Below are 18478 nucleotides of genomic sequence, written 5' to 3' on the forward strand. Positions count from 1 at the left end.
TTGGGATGGTAAGAGCTGTAAGAAGAATGTTGGGATGGTAAGAGCTGTGACAGGAATGTTGGGATGATAAGAGCTGTGACAAGAATGTTGGGATGGTAAGAGCTGTGACAAGAATGTTGGGATGGTAAGAGCTGTGACAAGGATGTTGGGATGGTAAGAGCTCTGACAGGAATGTTGGGATGGTAAGAGCTGTGACAAGAATGTTGGGATGGTAAGAGCTGTGACAGGAATGTTGGGATGGTAAGAGCTGTGACAAGAATGTTGGGATGGTAAGAGCTGTGACAGGAATGTTGGGATGGTAAGAGCTGTGACAAGAATGTTGGGATGGTAAGAGCTGTGACAGGAATGTTGGAATGGTAAGAGCTGTGACAAGAATGTTGGGATGGTAAGAGCTGTGACAGGAATGTTGGGATGGTAAGAGCTGTGACAAGAATGTTGGGATGGTAAGAGCTGTGACAAGAATGTTGGGATGGTAAGAGCTGTAACAAGAATGTTGGGATGGTAAGAGCTGTAACAAGAATGTTGGGATGGTAAGAGCTGTGACAAGGATGTTGGGATGGTAAGAGCTGTGACAAGGATGTTGGGATGGTATGAGCTGTAACAAGAATGTTGGGATGGTAAGAGTTGTAACAGGAATATTGGGATGGTAAGAGCTGTAAGAAGAATGTTGGGATGGTAAGAGCTGTAACAGGAATGTTGGGATGGTAAGAGCTGTGACAAGGATGTTGGGATGGTAAGAGCTGTAACAAGGATGTTGGGATGGTAAGAGCTGTCAGCGAGTTAGCACCCTTTGAAGGCCGGCACTGTGGCACACGAGCGGGCCGGTCAACAAACCTCGCCCGGCCGCCTTTGTCTCCCTAGCCACAATGTTTACACACACCGCACCAGGTACTCATTTGAGGCCGAGTCGACCTAGGGGGGGGGGAAGTTGCCCACCCGGGTTCGATTCCCCGGTCACGGCTCTTCGACAACCCCAGTGGGCGAGTTACATCCGAACAGATTCCTGGCGCCCCCCTAAAACCTCCCTGGGCCCGCGTCCTGCTTTAACCCCACTACCAGAGTGGTGAAGTATGGTCATACAAGCCCCCCACCACCACACCACGACTTTAACGAAGCGAGCGAGGCCTTTCAACCCAAGCTGCGCTATTGACAAAGGGCAGGGAAGGGATTATCGTTGTGATAACGACGGTATCTTATCCACCGGAATCAACCAATTATATCACACGCACACACGCACGCTATTGTACTGTACTAACGTCTATAGCCACGTGCTATTTATGAATAAACTGCCGGACGCAGAGGGACACGCACTTCTTGCCAGACCCTGTTGCACGTGAACACAACTACTGGGAGGAAAGCGTAAACTAGTAAAAAAAAAAACACATCAATGGAATGCCATTACACGTCTTGTTGTTGTTGTTTGTTTGTTACACAATGTACCGGCGAGACAAACACGCGCACGCTCACTTACCCATAAGGGATCGGAGCCGTCAACGCTACAGAAGTCGTCCATCGCCCCGGACGGACGCTCGGAGCGATCTCGGATTGCAGATGAAGCGAGAGAGGCGCAAAATTGTAATTGGCGCGGCCGCGTTCCGCCAGTTTAATGTTTAAGCCGAACAGAGCTCCGCGCCCATAAGAGGAGGAGGATGATGATGAGGAGGAGAGGGGGGTGGATATAACGACGTTGACGTCACAGCGACACGTGACCTGTCGCGGCCATGTTGGTCAGGGGACCGTAGGGGGGGGGGGGGCGGTAGCCATATTGGTTAGGTGAAATTTTTTTTGAACCGTATCAAACCCAGACGGGTTTAGGGATCGTCCATAAATGACGTCACGCGATTTTGGACGATTTTTGACCCCCCCCCCCCTCGTCACACGGCGTCACAAAAAGTCGGACCCCCCCTTCAAATATGACGTCACAAAGCTCTGCCCCCCCCCCCCCCAAAATAAAACATGCTTCAAATCGCTTTAAACTATTGTCATTGTAGTGCGTATTTAATGTGGCACTGCACTCTGATGTTGTAGGAGAAAACATTTATTAAAACGTATATTTAATTAAGTAGAACGTGTTGTCTATGATTATTTAAAGTTTCGCATTTTGATGTGACGTCACATTTCTCAAACTCCCCCCCCCCCCTCGTCACACATAGTCACAAATGTCTGACCCCCCCCCCCCCCAGGTGCGTGACGTCATTTATGCACGGCCCCTTAGCCCCGTGTTCTTGTACAGGAAATTTGAGTTTTCAGGTCCATACGGCATACAGCCGTTTCCATACGAGCACATCATTTTTTCTATTTGTGTTTCTCGCCCTTATGATTGGACGTTGGAGGATGAGCGTTCAGATTTGTAAAGGGCACGGGGTGACCAATCAGATCTGAATTGGTCTGTAATAACGTAGGCATTGATAAGGGGTTGACAGGTATGATATACACTGCACTATACACTACACTACTATACACTTCACTATACACTACACTACTATACCATACCTGTCAACCCATTCGGTTTACCTCGTATTCTTTTACAGGGGAATTTAGTTTTCAGGTCCATACGGCGTACAGCCAATTCAATACGGACACACAAAAAATAAATGTCTATTTGTTTGTGTTTCTACCTTGTGATGGGACTTTGTAGGATGAACGTTGAGATTTATAAGGGCACGGGGTGACCAATAAGGTCTGAATTGGTCTGTAATAACGTAGGCACTGATAAGGGGTTGACAGGTATGGAAACGTATATCAAGTTAAATTATCAAATCTATAACTTACGAAAAGAACCGCCCCCCCCCACATCATAACAGAAAAAAATGTGCAGACCGGATAACCACGAGTCTCTAAAATAACAGGCAAGAAATGTATACAAGAAATGGCAAGAAATGTATACAAAGCAATCAGCCGTGGTGCATTTTGCTAAAAACCATCTGCAGCCTCTGAATACATGCATTGTGTTCCGCTTGCCTTAGGACACTCTCAACATACATTTGTAACAGACTAAGAGGCAGCAGTGATAAAGAAATAGACAACTTTAGACCTGTTCAAGTGTTACGAAATGCATTATGGTAATGTGAGTAAGATAAAATCTCTTGCGTCATTCAGACTCATAGTTGACCGGAAATAACACGTGCCGAGGCAGATGATGCATAGGTGTGTCGTTAGTTCTTAGAAGCCGTCCATAAATGACGTCACGCGATTTTGGACGATTTTTGACAACCCCCGTCCATCGTCACACGGCGTCACGAAAAGTCAGACCCCCCCCTCAAATATGACGTCACAAAGCTCTGCCCCCCCCCCCCCAAATAAAACATGCTTCATATCGCTTTAAACTATTGTCATTGTAGTGCGTATTTAATTTAATGTGCCGCTGCACTCTGATGTTGTAGGAGAAAACATTTATTAAAAAGTCTATATAATTAAGTAGAACGTGTTGTCTAAATTTATTTAAAGTGGCTCATTTTTATGTGACGTCACATTTCTCAACCCCCCCCCCCCCTTGTCACACATGGTTACAAATGTCTGACCCCCCTAGGTGCGTGACATCATTTATGGACGGCCCCTTATGGAGACTTGAGACGTCCTTTTAGAGGCAACACGGTTAATTGTAACTTATTACAGAACTCCCTTAACTTCCCCTATCTAGGTAGGTACAGCCTCCGAGCTAGCGGCCCTCCCACTGGGTAACCTGGCTCCCAGCCCTCCGGCTATCTGTGCCCTAGGCGAGGCTGACTGACCAGACCCAGCCAAGGTACGGGTCCTGACCACTGGTCCAAGCTCGGCCCGGCCCTTACAAGGACGTCGGGCTCAAGGTCCCATGGTCCTCGTCTCGCTAGTCTTCTGTCTTCGTTTTCCGTAGCACTGCCCCTTTTATCCACCTCCAGGGGACTCTCCATCCCCGGTACCGCCCCCTTTATAGAACCTTCCAGAGGATCCTGGAAGGGCCCCTCCCCCAGCCCCCCACCTGGGGTAGGGGAGGGGAACCCAGCCTCACTCGGGTCCAGCTCTCTCTCTCTCTGGTTCTTTCGGTAAAGTCACATATAAAGATTAAATAATAAATTAAATAATAGCATACTACGACGTTTCGATTGCAACACAAGCAATCATCATCAGCTCTCTCTATCCCCTTGTACAGGCTAGCACACCCTACAGACCTCTGGCTGTAACTGCAGGTAAGTGGATACAGGCGGTGTGTGCATACGCGTTTCCGACACTTTATTGGGAATCCTACAGTGCTTACCTTATGGACAAAATATTCCCGGCATAGAAATATGGAATTTCCGCCGTTGGCTCATGGTTGTGAGAAAGTAATGATCCATATCGGGGCAACCCAAAACGGTTCTGTCATGAAAGACTACACAGGCCGTAAAGTGATGAATATGATTGTCATCTCACGTAACTAACCACAATAAATACCAATGCAACAATTGCACACAGATATTACAAAAATAATATTTAAATAATCGAGTATTCTACCGATCAACGGTTCAATCAACTCGACGGATTGGATAACGAGTAAACAGTTAGCGGGGAAATAGTCGCGTCCTCTGATCCCTCGTGTGCCGCTGGACTGGAGGTCATGGGAGGGTGTTTGTGACGTCACAATCTAAGATGGGCGTGGCTTTTAGTGAGGGTTGGGGTTTCCCGCCTTTGCAGGGCGACGGACAGCTGTCATTTATAAAGGGGCCCGAGTAATCGACCACAAATAAACAAGCCAATTTCGATTTTAAGTCGAATGGACGTCGATGAATCGACCATTAAAATCGATCGATCCGCTGAATATGTTAAACTAGTGAATCGACTAATGGGATATTATTACTGGTAGGAACGAAGTGAACCAGCCTCCAATAGATTATATCGTCCGTCCGTCCGATGTCCGATTAGGTGTAGCAACATCGCCCCCTACTGCAAACACTTGGCAGGACCCTACAAAAACCTTTAGACTCAGTGAGGCTTTCCTGGCTAAACAAGTGTAACATTCCCTTATAATTCCCTGAGATAGTTTTTAATTAAAACATTTAAATTAAAAATTTACTCACAGCGGCCTAAAGCCTACAGCTAGGCCTAAAGCCTAGAACTAGGCCTCAAACTCTCCCTTCGTATCGTAACACCCGCGTGTGTGAAATTTCATTATAGCCATTCATTTGTTCGATCCTACCAGCCCACCCCGCAGGGACCTGTTTCCACCAAATGGATCATCGTCATCGACTTCGCCTGATAAAAATCGGTTTAAAATTATTAGGGGCATTACGTAATTTCAATCGCGAAGATGACGCCATTCTCCAAGTTAATGACGCCACACTCGTGTCGATGATGACGTCACGAGGGGGTACCGGCGGGGGGGGGGTTGCGGCGGGGGGGGGCGAGGGGGGGTCGGAGGGGGGCGGGGGGGTTGGAGGGGGGCGGGGGGGGGGTCGGAGGGGGGCGGGGGGAGGGGTCGAAGGGGGGGTGACGGCGACTGGGGGGGGGGGGGGGGAAGTCGCCATTTTACTAATTTAACGGCAACGGTCGTTTTACGACCCACACAGAGAGGGGGGAGGGCTCGCGGGCTGAGAAGCGGCGGCGCTTTGCGACATCACGTGACAAGAAGTGATCTTTACGGCAGCCGCCCGCTGTTTACAGGGCAGACGGTAGCGCCCCGGGGCGGCCTTTGGCGTTCGCTCCTTCGCCAGAGTGAGGCGGCTTTCTCCCTCATCTCTCTCTCTCATCTCCCTCTCTCACGGGACAACTTGCAACCTGAAGCGTAGGACACTCGGCTGGCAAAGCGACAAATCATCAGGTGAACAAAGGTCAATTTGGCCCCCCCACCCCCCCTCAATTGAAATGTTTTGGGGGGGCCACGGTAGGCCCAAGGCTTTTGTGTACAGTAGCGCACTGTACCCGTATTGTTTTGAATGCCCTAAAAAAACACACGGAGCGTTGGATATTTAAGACAAAGCCTCGTTTTAAACGCGTCGACTGTGTAGGTTTTTATTTAGCTTATTTCTTTCACTTGAAGCGCTTGTGTTTTGTCCATAGGTGTGTTTGCCGCGGTTGTTCTAAGCGCGGTTTGGCCCCTGTTATTGGACCTTACAATTCCCGACTACTACCTCGGGGCTGTACAAAGCTACATCCTTCGTTTGAGCAGGGACAACACCTTTTCGTGCGTTTAAAAAAGTGTATTGGCCTTGTCTATTAACGCAACTGAAATTTACGTAACAAGCAATTGTGTAACGCTATTACTGCGTTGTGTGCGTTTTGGTGGCTTAATTGGCTCCTTAAGGCGATGGGCCTTCCTCAAGACGGTCTCGTGACAACAAATAAGTCGTTCTTGAATAACTTCGGGAGTAAATTAACGCGGCCTTTCAGCAGCAACAACAACCACCACCACCACTGTTTCTCCACGCTGCGTTCAAACGCGTGCCGCTCATTAAGCAATTACCCCACCGCCCACTGTTGATGTCAAGCGCACGTGCAAGCTCTGCACGTTTTGAAATTGGTAAACGCTGATTAATGAGGGAAACTTCAATCGCCGAACCGATCAATCGCATCGCCTGCGAATGCGCCATCCATTAGCGACATGCCGGTGGTGTGTTTGCTGTGAACCAGCGGTTGGGGAAAAAAGTAACTTCGTAAAATGTTTCAAAACTGTTGTGTTTAATCCAGACATTTGAAAGAATAAGAAGCAGTAAAATTATACAATACAAAAAACATGCGATTACAAAGGAACGGGACGTTTCATGTAAAATCTGTGTACTGACGAGAAAAAACTCCTCGTACTATAAGTTTCAATTAACACGCAAACACGTGTATATGCAAAAACACACAAGCACGTGCATATGCAAACAATCAGCATTTCCTAAAGAAGTGCAAATGCGGTCTTCGCGTGTTAGGTCGTCATCAAAATAAATTGAAAGCAAATGATGACGACATCGATCCACAGTTGTCTTATCACTGCATTACTGGGCGCTCTCGGTCGGTAGGTCACATTTGATCATTTATCTTGAAGGTGACCTAAGATAAGATGACAACTATCTACTATGTCGCGAAATGCTAATGTTGTTTTTTTGTATGTGCACAGAGGTGTGCTTTCTAAACAATTGGAATTCTATATTTTAATTGTGTAAAATGGTATCGCGACAATCCTTGTAATACCTTTTATTAACCCAGGAAAACCTCGCTGATTTGAGACTCTTTATTTGGAGATTCCTCCTTAATTGACATGTTTGGGAAGTTCCATTTAATATCTGGATTGTGAGTTATCGGAGTACTTGAAAAAAACCCATACATGAGCGAATAAGAATAAAAACACTTCACTCGGAGGCATTTATGAAATATTTTCAGCCCATGCCGACAATACATTGTACATCCAGGCAGTCACCCTTCAAGTGCTAACTGGGCCGAACCTTGTTTAGTTTCCAAGGTCTGACAAAATTTGGTTAATTAATTGATATTTGAAAACGTGCATTCAAATGTATTTCAAATGCGTGCCTTTTTTTCAAGCCCATACAAGAGACAAACAATACAGGAATAAATATATTTATTGCCTCTCGGCCCATATGGCAGTACATAATTGGATGCTTGACCCCTATGGAAGTCCTGAGGGAGTCTTACTGGGGTGGAAACTGTGAAATCCGCGAGGCTGTGGAGTGGACCAGTTGACGGACAGTAAAGCAATTGGGTTCGTAAATCCACGTTTGTGTGACCCTTTTCGTGTTAATCCTCAACTTATTTTTTTGTTTCTCAGCATAACACTCCTTATGAAAATCGAATTGGCCAAACATGACCACGCAGAACCCTCCAAAGAAACCCTTGACTCCTCGAGGCTTTCCCGGATGCTCCTGTAGCGTAATTGTTAACGCAACATGGACTTGAAATCCAGAGCTCACTGGTTCATTCTCCTGGCACAGCAGTTGAAATAGTGAGAAGGTTTCTTAAATCCCACTCGGCTTCTACCAGGCAATATCAATAGCTACATCACAGTCGATCAGCAGGTCATGTGTGGTGGGGTAAAGTGTGGGTATGCCTACCTCTTCCAAGTAGTCTGGCCCACCATAGAAGAGTACAACAAATACTGTCTAGAGGAGGCCCTTCTGCCAGCAGTGGCTTCAGCAAGTAATTGCAGGGCTAGATCTTCACCTTTGCATGAATCCTCGCACACATTGGAACAATATTACATTTACATGATGTTGAGGAATTACTGCATCTTAATGGATGTTGAATAAATGTTAGCATTCACGATTTGAATATTACGAGTGAATTTGCTTTTAATGTTTACAAATATCTACATTTAACAAAGCTGGTTTGAGCAAATCATTTCAAGGCTGCACCATTACAATGTAATGTTTGTAAACAATGTTCATGGCAGTGGTGACAATAATATTAGTTTCCCTGTGACATTTCGGGAAACGGCATTTCTTCCTGCCATGAAGAAAGTACCTTGCCAGAAACGTCGGCTATAATTTTTTATTTATTAGGACAGGGTTTATTTATGACCGTGAGTTTTTGTTTATTATTAGTTATAACGAAAGATGTGTGCATAAATACGTGCTCTTGATCACTTCTGCGCATAAAAAATCACTTACTCGTTGGTTCTTTGGGTAAAGTCACGTAGGTAGAAAAAATAATAATAGATCATGAAGTTTCGATCTTAACACAAGCGGTCGTCGCAAGCCTGTGCACGTCACCGCTCACCCCCTTCTCCTTCACCGTGCACCCCCAGCCCTCGGGCATTCCCACAACGACGCCCGTGCCAGAGCGGAGGATGAATGAGCACTGGAGCGGCGATGGAGCGGCGTGCCGAGTGGGGGCTGCCCTCTCGTGACGCGGCCGCAGAGGCCGTGGGTGGCAGCAGTGGCTTCCACCTCCCCGAGGGCCATGCGAGGTCCGACCCCGGCGCCTGGTACCTGCAATTGTCCGGCTGCCTGTCACTCGCGCAGCCGCTCGTGGCCCCGACTCGCCCACTGTTCTTCCCAACGCAGAGCTACGTGCCCGTGGCGCAAACGCCGGTGAGCGGCTAGCCTGCGCTGGGTGCTCTCTTGTCCGGTGTTTTCTTCCGCTGCTATATGCGTGGTGGGTTTTCTCCAGGCACACAAGTTACATTACACATGCAGACAAAAAAAGATTAAAGAGGAATTGGCCAAACGTCTCAGAAGGATCTTCTTGGTTCTTTCGGTAATGTCACGTAGAAGGGAAATAATAAAATAATACAATTTTAACATACTAAAATACAATTCTCACCACGTTTCGGCCACAATGCAAGCAGCCGTCCTCAGGTGACGAACAGGTCTGTCGGGGAGACAGCGTCTGGCACGAGGTGGAGGTGTTCTTCACCTGAGGACGGCTGCTTGCGTTGTGGCCGAAACCTCGTGAGAATTGTACTTTATTATGTTTTATTTGTATTATTTTATTATTTCCCTTCTTCGTGACTTTATCGAAAGAACCAAGAAGATGAATCCCTGCAGTCACGAAAGCTTAAATCGAAAAGTCTCGGAAGGATCCTCAATAATGAGTTGATATTCGCTAAGGCCTTTGCTGGTAAGCAATTAATTTAATTTATTTTTGCGTCACATTCACATCTTAATGAAAAGGTTAAGGATATCACATCCCCCTACTGATTATCTACATTGTTGATGATGGAGACGGCGGCACGTTTTCCTACAAAAATTGGACAAAACCGGAGATTCTCTGTCATGTCGATTTGGGCCTGCGAGTATGGCCAGTTGTTGGTTTGTCGTACGCTGAAGCCACTGGCCTTTCATCTCCGTGTGCCGTCCCAATGCAGCACTACTGCATGGCCAAGCAGGAGCCTGTGGCAATGTTCAACATGGCCGACGCCAACCTCAAGCGTGTGTCCGCCTCGCTGCTGAACCCCATGACGATGCTGGCGCCACGCCCCCCGCAAGAGGGCCCTTGCCCAACCACCAGCGACGCCTCCGCCACCTCGACCTCGTGCCAAGTAAGCGGCTACGCCTGCGTGCCGTGCCCTACGGCGCTGCGTGGCGTGACGCCGCCATTTCACCGCGGTGGCCTTGACGCCGACGCCTGCCGCCCCCGGGACCCTTTCTGGGGGGACCAGGCGCCAGCAGTGCCTGCGGATCACGGCTCCGGCCTGCTGACACCCGGCCAGTTTTGCTGCGGCTCGCCCGGCCTCCGTGCTCGGCAGCAGTCCGCGCCGTCCTATCTGGCGTCGATGGCAGCGCTGGCCTGCCCGGGCTGCGGGTCGCTAGCAACGGCCGGTGCCCCCGCGCTGCGCTGCGCCGCCGAGGCGCTCTCTTCCTTGCCGTTCCCTGGCCACTGCACGAAGCACGACGAGCACCATCGGCAGCACGTTCTCCTTCCTCCTGGTGGTGGTGGTGGTGGTACCGCGTCGGCTCACCTGCACTGCCCCTCACTCCCGATCCCGGTTGCACACGTGCATGGGCACCACTGTCAAGGCTGCCACTGCAAGGTGCGTCCACTGTGTGTTCCTTGGGGGTTGGTTTAATGGGGTTGATTTCCTTCTCCAATTTCCTCTTCTTGTGTCCCGTGGTGAAGCCACGTCGCCGTTGGCCGTGAAAGTAGGCGCGGAGTGCAGTGGCCGAATCGATTATATTTAATTTCCTTTAAGTGGATGAGAGCCCACGGAGATGGAGACATATGGTGACCATGGTCACATCAAAGAGAGATTGTTCAAAAATGTAACATTAATAATGACACTTGCCACGTACAATGCCCTATTTTTGCAGATGCTTTAGGCATGGGCTCCGTTTATGCTTATTTTAACCTTCACTCTGACAATTCTCTGCAGAAGGTTTAAATCAAGTTCCGCTTTCAGTTTACGAATTACATTGTGTTTATTTTAAGTGAATAAATTGGTGACATGTGAATAACTCATTCTTAATTTGACCGAAAGAGAAATGTAATAACGTCCGTAAATACTTTAAACCAGGGGTGTACAACTACGGTCCTTGGTCGACATGCCAGCAATTAAGCCATTTGAGTCGTGCATTCTTCGCTTCAAGCGAGTTCGAATTTATTCAGCTCACACCAAGGTGTGTTCACAAACAACTGGAGGACCCACATCATGTGCCCACCACATTGCATGGTCAGTCCTCACAGCCTTGTCGAATTTGTTTCCAACCTGCATGCATCTTCCTCCTTGTAATGGCTTTTCTCATTTACAGAAAGTATCGTACAGTGGTATCTCGGTATACGTCGTTAATTCGTTCCAGAAGGTAGGACTTGTACCGAACATGACGTAGATACCAAACACATTTTTCCCATAAGAAATAAAGGGAAAGGAAATAATCCGTTCCAGAGTATAATAAATTATATTTTATATGGCATGTTATACATTAATGGGGTTGTATACAATATTTTAGACACTACGTATTACTAAAATGCATACATAAAACAAATGCATAAATAAAAATAAATAAGTAAATAAAAATTTGCATCACTTTACCTTGCTGAGAGGAGTTGAATGAATTCGCAAAAAATTCACGTTAAAATTACAAAAAACACGTGAAAATTCACAGAGTTAAAGCCAAGGGTTGTGCACTGAACGAGATCTACTGTACAGGCAGACTGAGGAGCGGCGCTTTGTTTCAGTCGTAAACGGGGTATACGCGGGTACGTGGTGACTCACCCCGACCCATACAAGTTCTAGCAAGCGCGTCGTATCCCAAGCAAGACGTCGTATCCCAAGACATTTTTTCCTCGTCAAAACACAACATATACCAAATTCGACATATTCCAAAGCGGTCGTATACCGAGACATGACTGTATTTGACTTATTGCACACCTCGCAGCACCTTCAGCTCCGTCTCCGTTATAATTCCTAGTCACCACCACCCATCTCTGCGCCTGCCCCTCACCCCCACCCAGGGTGACGCGAGCGAGACGACCGTATCCCAGCCCAAGCGGGGGTCCGCGCCGGGGACCACCGATCCCTGTGGGCCCCTCCACGGCGCCAACGTGTGGCCCGACATCCCTCCCCCGTCGCTGGTCAACGGGGCCTCCGCTCCGACGTGCACCCGAGGTAAACTATTGTTTTAGACTGGAAACCATTTTAAATTTTACCAGGTAAGGCCCACTGCGCTATACAGCTTATTTTCAGAAGCAACCTGGCCACAAATGATATCTCAGCAAAGTGGCTTATCACGTGGAAATGTATTGCAGCCAAAAAAAAAATCCACTCAACCGCGAGGAGAACCCACGACCTCCTCTATGCCAGGCGTGTTAGTTAACATCTCGCCACCATAACTTGACCTCGCATACCGTTCGTTCGCCGTTCACAGAAGCGGCGTCCGAGCTCGCTCCGCTGGGCGGGATGAGCGGCACAGGCGACAGGGATGGCCTCCCGCCGATCGGCGTCTTCTGGGACATCGAGAACTGCTCTGTGCCCACGGGCCGTTCGGCCATGTCGGTGGCGCAGCGCGTGCGGCAGCGCCTGTTCGGTGGGCACCGCGAGGCCGAGTTCCTGTGCGTGTGCGACATCAGCAAGGAGAAGCGCGAGGTCATCCAGGAGCTGAACAACGCACAGGTGTGTTACGGACGCACCGTTTCGACGAGTACCGTTTCTGGGTTGCCACCGACACCATCGTTTTTCTCATGGAACGGGGAGAGACGATAGTTGACACCGTTTCGCTGTGAGCCACCGCCGAGCCTGTGAAAATCGACGTACGTCGCCTGGTGGCGTCCGCTCACCGGGAGACTCAATGTGCATGTGGGTGCGTGCCTGGTGGGGAGTGGCCCTCTCCTCGGTCGATTCCTGCCTTAAATTGAGTACCTGGTGGGGCATGCACACATCACCAGTGGGGGATATTAGTAGCCACACCACCCCCTCGTCTGCCACGCTGGCCTTCACGAGTGCCGGCTAACAGCGCTTTGCCCCAGCAGTCTGTTAAGGCTTCTGGTGGGGATGGTGTCTTTGTCGCCATGCGTGTGCGGCGCAGGTGACGGTCGTGCACATCAACGCGACGGCGAAGAACGCGGCGGACGACAAGCTTAAGCAGAGCATGCGTCGCTTCGCCGAGACTCACTCTGCTCCCGCCACCATCGTGCTCATCTCCAGTGAGGACCCCCCCGCAAAAACTTGACAGGACCCTCCTGAAAATGAGGCTTGAGATTCAGTGATGCATCCCTGGCGAAACGAGCATAATAATGAAATGGCATTTTTTTCACCTGGCACATCCGAGCCAAGCGAGCCCTCGCTGCTCACGGCTAGAGTGCTTTTATACTGGCTGTGCCAAGCTTAGAGCCCAGGGCTGGTTCAGATGCCCCGGTTGAGTATTTAACTCGGGGCATGCAGTTTATAGCGTACACTGCGAACTGTGCCACCATTCTACCCTGGCATAGACTCCACTGCTAATCGTAATTAGGTAGGAAGATAGCAGGGTGATGAGTTACGCAGTTTAGTAGTGGTGGGGGGTGGATTGAAGTCGTGAGATCATTGAAGTTCTTTGAATGGCAGGGACAGCAAGCAAACCCGATTTGCACGACGAGATGAATACTTTGACCAAAGTAACACAAACTTGTGAAACTTGATGCACGATGGCCAGATCGTGGTGGGTGGTTATGGTATTGGCTTTGAATGGTTCGCTAGTGCCCCCCCACCCCTTCCCGTCCTCCCACACAGGCGACGTGAACTTCGCCCTGGAAATGAGCGACCTGCGCCACCGGCACGGCTTCACCGTGGTGCTGGTGCACAAGACTCAGGCTTCGAGCGCACTGATGCACCACGCCAACACGTCCATCCGCTATGAGGAGCTCGTCGATGACCTGCCGCCCTGCCCCTCGCCCCAGGTGCCCGGAGTGACCAATGCAGGGGGGCGGAACGTATAGCCTGGCAGCTCTTGGCGGGTGGTGGCACTCATAGAGGTGGGGGGGCGGGGGGCGGTTGTGTTGGGGGGAACTGGGTCATGACTAACAAGGGAGGGGGTGGCACTCAAAAGGTAGGGCAGCGTTTACGGAGGGGCAACTCTCACGGAGGGTGGCACTCAATGGGGAACGGCGCTGACATTGAAAGCCTGGGTGTTCGAGCACTCAAAGGAAGGGTAAGCATTGTGGGGGAAACCGTGAATAGGGTGGCAGCACTTAAAATGGAGCAGCACTGACAGAGGGGGCAGCACTTCCAGCTTGTTGGCACTTAGCGGGAGGCGAGGCACTCCGCAAGGGGGCAGCAATCCTCGTGGCCCGCATTCCAAGTGAGATGGCAGTCAAAGGCTGGAGCAGCACTTGCTGAGAGCGGGCAGCTCTTGATCCCAAGCAGGTAACGGGGCAGCACTCTTGGGGCGCACGTGTGAAATGCAAACCCAAGGTGCACACGGATAACGCGAATCGCTATTTTCCCCCCCTCTACCCATTGGTCACGTTCCTTCGCGCCGCGCAGCCCTGCCACACGCTGCTCTACATCAACAACCTGCCGAGTGGCCGTGACACCCGGCAGGTGGGCGCGCGCCTGCGCCAGCTCTCCGAGAACTGCGGCGGCAAGGTGCTGAGCGTGGCCGCGGGCACCGCGTGCCTCCGCTTCCCGTCGCCGGCGCGCGCCCGCCGTGCCCAGCGCCGCCTCGACAACGAGGACGTCTACGGCAGCCGCATCTCCGCATCCTTCCTGCCGCAGGAAGACGGCGGCGGCGGCGGTGGTCAAGCGGTGGAGGCGGCGGCGCTCGGCAGAGAGAGGCTGGAGGGTAACGAAAAGCCACGGTCGCCGGGTCCCCCCGCGCACCGGCGTGGAGGGGGCAGGCGGCACGACGCGGACGACCTCAACGGCGGTGGCGGCAGCGGTAATCACGGTAGCCACGGCGCCTGTGAGCGTGACGGCAGGTCTGCCGAAAAACAGTTGCGGTCGCCCGTTGCTGTTGGTGGCGGTGGTGGCGGTGGCGGCGGCGGTGGTGGAGGCAGGCGCGGTCAACGACGGATTGATGCGGAAGATGCTGGAAGGAACGGCGCCGCCGTCGGGCATTCGTCAGCGTTGCCACTGCCGTTGTCGTCGTCTTCTTCGCCACCACTATCGACAAGTAGAGCCAAAGACCAGCAGCCAAGGGACAGGGCAGGAACCGGCACGGGGGCCGTGGCGGCCGCTCCGTCCGGTCAGGAGAAGCAGCTGTCGAGCGGCGGGGCGCGGGCTAGCGGACGAGCGGCGCACAGGCATGGTGGGGCGGGGAAGAACCCGGAGGCTAGGTGATGGAGCAGCCAAGTGCTCGCCCCACGAGCACTTGGCAGCGGGAAACCCAAAGGTCTGTGTGAGCCTCACCTGTTTCTCGCGAGAGGCTTTTGGTCCCACGGGGCTATTTTCTCAGCGTTCGTTGTCACAATAATGCGCGTGTGTTTGTAATAATCATCGAATGATAAATCTTGAACCCCCCCCCCGCCTTCCCACCAGCGAGTCAATGCATTTTCACATTTTGGGGTGGCAATTCGATTGAAGAGTCCATTGCTTCTGTCTAAAACGTCTGTACAATTTTCATGAATGGTGAATAATCAATTCTGGTTTGCATGGTTCTGATATGACGCACTTCATAAGAACCAATTTTTATTTATTTATCGGTGCATCCTCGTCCTTTGTTATCGTTTTGTGCGGATTGCTGTTGACTTTAGTGACACATGGGCCTCGTTAGTTTTGCCTGCGACAATGCTCAGGGGGAGTGACGTCCATGCTGCTCGCGTTGCGATTGTCCGTGGTACAGGAAACCACCTCGAGTGGACGGCAGCAGCTGCAGCAGCAGCAGCCAAGTGCTAAGAGGCACCGGCGTGGAGGAACGGGGGGCGCTGGCAGGGGCAGCTCACCTGGGCCCCCTGCTACTCCCCTCCTTGCGCAGGCGAACGCCCCCCAGAGAGGCGGGCGCGACACGGAGACTACGAGGTGCGGCCGGGAGTGGCCAGTGTCGCTACGACCACACGCGCGCACACAAATATCGCCTTAACAGACTGTAGGGGCAAATGCTGTTAGCGCGCACCTATGAAGGCTGGAACGGTACACGAGGGGGTGGGTGGCCAGCACCAGTGGCGATGTTTACACACCGTACCACGTACTCATTTGAGGCTGAGTCGACCTAGGGGAGGCCCAGGACCAGTTTAGATAAACGTCACTGATGTAGGCCATGAGCGGGAATCGAACCCGGGTCGCCGTGTTCGTAGCGCAACGCGCTAACCGCAACACTACCGCTCCACACGCACACACAGCCACGGTACCTTTCTGATCTCGTCAAGGAGCATAAGCCGTCACGCGAACTCCGGTCATCCTCACAGCAGCGGCTTTTGGCTAGCCATCGAACAAAGACGGTTACCGCATCGCATGCTTTCAAATTCGCCTTTGCGGCCATCTGGAACACTCTTCATTCGGATATTATGAAGCCACTGGAGCTATACACTTTTAAATTTAGGTTGATAATGCATTTCTTTAGAGCTGCTTTTTAGTGTTTAGTTTTTTATTCTTCCCCCGCACCTCCGATTTTCACAGTTGACCACGTACGGTGCGAAATAAGTTCAACATACACACACACGCATGGATTATGCGTATCGCTAGAGAGACTATTGGGGCGAGTGCTGTTATTATAGAGAAGTCCTATTAAGGCTGGCATAGAACGCGAATGTGTGGTTCGTACCGCACTGGTGTTTACACACCGTACCAGATTTATTGATTCCTTTTTGCTTTGATACCAGAAGTTTATTTTCCGAGGCAACATTGGGTCAAAATAAATGCATTGGATAGCTAAAACGTGGGTGCAACAGTTTAGAATGTTAAAGGAAACATTACAGGAATATTTTCTAACAATTATTATAATTTATAGCCCTTAATCTACTAGGAGATGAAGACCTCTTCTTGCCTTAGTCATTGGGTTCGTTTAATAATACTTCACCATTCTGGGCAGTGCAAGTTGGTGGGGGAGCGGGACCGGTTGAGCTGTAGCCTGGATTCAAACTCAGGTTACCAGTCTCACAGCGCAGTGAGCTGACAACTCCGCCACCGCTCCACCTGAATAAAAAACATGCCCAATGTATATTATAAAATGTGATTTAGTTCTTCTTGAGAGGGGCTGTCTTGAGGCCCCCTCCAATGGATGCCCTTCCACCAGCAGTGACATGAGCAAGCAATTGCAGGGCTGCACCTAACGTAACATCTGAAAGGCATTACTATTCGTACTCTCCTAGGAGCGAATCCAATGGCACGTTGAAAGCTAGTTTGCACTGAGCTGGTGTATAAGTGTAATGTAGCTGTGTTAGTTCCAGCCAAAGCCCATCTCGTACTCTCCCAGCTGTGTTCGGTTGCTTACAGACGACGGTGCCCGCACGGCTGAAGCCTGCATGCTCTCTCGTCCCTTAGGGCCGACTCGTGCCCGCCGCTGGTGCAGGATGGAGACGGCTCCGTTGCCGCCGGGAAGCCGGTGCTAGTGGACGGCCCCCCTTCGGGGAACCCCGCGGCGTTCTTCCGGCCGCTGGCGCCAACCCCGCCACCGCCGGGCGCCATTCCGCTTCTCCACGCCTCCCACCAGCCCCCATTTCCCATCGTCGCCCCCTGCCCCATTACCTGGGTGCCTAGGTGAGCGATTTTCTCCCTCCACCTCAAGCTCGTTGGACGTTTTCTCTCTCCATCGCTGTATCTTCCAACTGCGATAGTGTCCCATCGCATTCAGTGTTCCCACCTCCCTGTCTCCCAGTTCTGCCCTTGTCCCAGAGGTCGCAAATGGGTTTTGATTCCTTACCCGTACCCGGCCGCACCAGGGTCGCAAATGGGTAGCCGTTCCCTACCCGTATCCTATCCGAAATGAGTGACAAACGGCTACTCACCAGTGACTCACGGCCTACCCGTACCCGTACCCGGCGCACCAGGGTCGCAAACGGCTACCTGTACCCGTACCCGGGTATCGGGTAGGGTACGGGTATCGGGTACCCGGTTGCGACCTCTGCCTTGTCCTCCCCTTTTCTTCCGGTCCTCTCCATCCACCTGTCCTGCAGGGGTCTCATTCAGCCCCTCTTCCCCCACACCCGCTCACAATCCTCCAACTGCCCTGTCCCTCCAGCTCCCCTGTCTGGCAGTTCCCCCCTGCCTTGCAGATCTAAAACAATGTAATCTCATTTTAACACTGTTTAACACGTAGGCTTTCACGACCAATATCATCCATAATAGAGTTGTTTTTGGTTAGATCGCGTAAATATATAAATGTGTCGTTAAAACCCGCCACCACCCGACACAGCCAACTAGTAAGGGTTGTGACGTATACAGAACGTGCCATTCCTCACGAGTACAGCACACCGGTGTGCTGGAGAGCTAAGCCACAATATTTACAATCTGAGTACGACGTTTCGCCAGTAATGACAACTATCTTCATCAGGCGACAGCCCGATTTGTGAAGTCTACTTGTGACGAATTGGCATGTTCTGTTTACGTGACAACCCTTACTATTTGGCTGTGTTGGGTGGTGGCGGTGCATTATATTAACCCGATCCAATCCGAGAAACCTTTTTATAGTGGAATCTCACATTCACGTGTCCACGCGTGAGAATCTTTGAGATTCATCGT

At 50.8% G+C, this 18478-nt stretch overlaps 2 protein-coding genes across 5 annotated transcripts in view; one reads left to right on the forward strand and one right to left on the reverse strand.

Moving 5' to 3' along the window:
* Positions 1 to 1672, reverse strand: part of LOC133340557 (multidrug resistance-associated protein 1-like) — a 52347-nt gene extending 50675 nt beyond the window's left edge. For all 4 annotated transcript variants that reach the window (XM_061548861.1, XM_061548859.1, XM_061548857.1 and 1 more), the window contains exon 1: positions 1472 to 1672. In XM_061548861.1, coding sequence (XP_061404845.1) covers positions 1472 to 1513 — 42 coding nt within the window. In that variant the 5' untranslated portion in view covers positions 1514 to 1672. The remainder of the gene's footprint in view (positions 1 to 1471) is intronic.
* Positions 1673 to 5626: 3954 nt separating this feature from the next.
* MARF1 (meiosis regulator and mRNA stability factor 1) overlaps positions 5627 to 18478 on the forward strand; it is a 38175-nt gene continuing 25323 nt past the window's right edge. The window contains 11 exon segments of the mRNA XM_061548849.1: positions 5627 to 5773; positions 8696 to 8981; positions 9758 to 10423; positions 11842 to 11995; positions 12255 to 12499; positions 12912 to 13029; positions 13595 to 13761; positions 14348 to 15136; positions 15138 to 15194; positions 15645 to 15820; positions 17282 to 17497. Coding sequence (XP_061404833.1) covers positions 8742 to 8981; positions 9758 to 10423; positions 11842 to 11995; positions 12255 to 12499; positions 12912 to 13029; positions 13595 to 13761; positions 14348 to 15136; positions 15138 to 15194; positions 15645 to 15820; positions 17282 to 17497 — 2828 coding nt within the window. The 5' untranslated portion in view covers positions 5627 to 5773; positions 8696 to 8741.

This window comes from Lethenteron reissneri, chromosome 10, assembly GCF_015708825.2.
Source record: "Lethenteron reissneri isolate LAM-NWPU_2019-01 chromosome 10, ASM1570882v1, whole genome shotgun sequence".
Lineage (NCBI taxonomy): Eukaryota > Metazoa > Chordata > Hyperoartia > Petromyzontiformes > Petromyzontidae > Lethenteron > Lethenteron reissneri.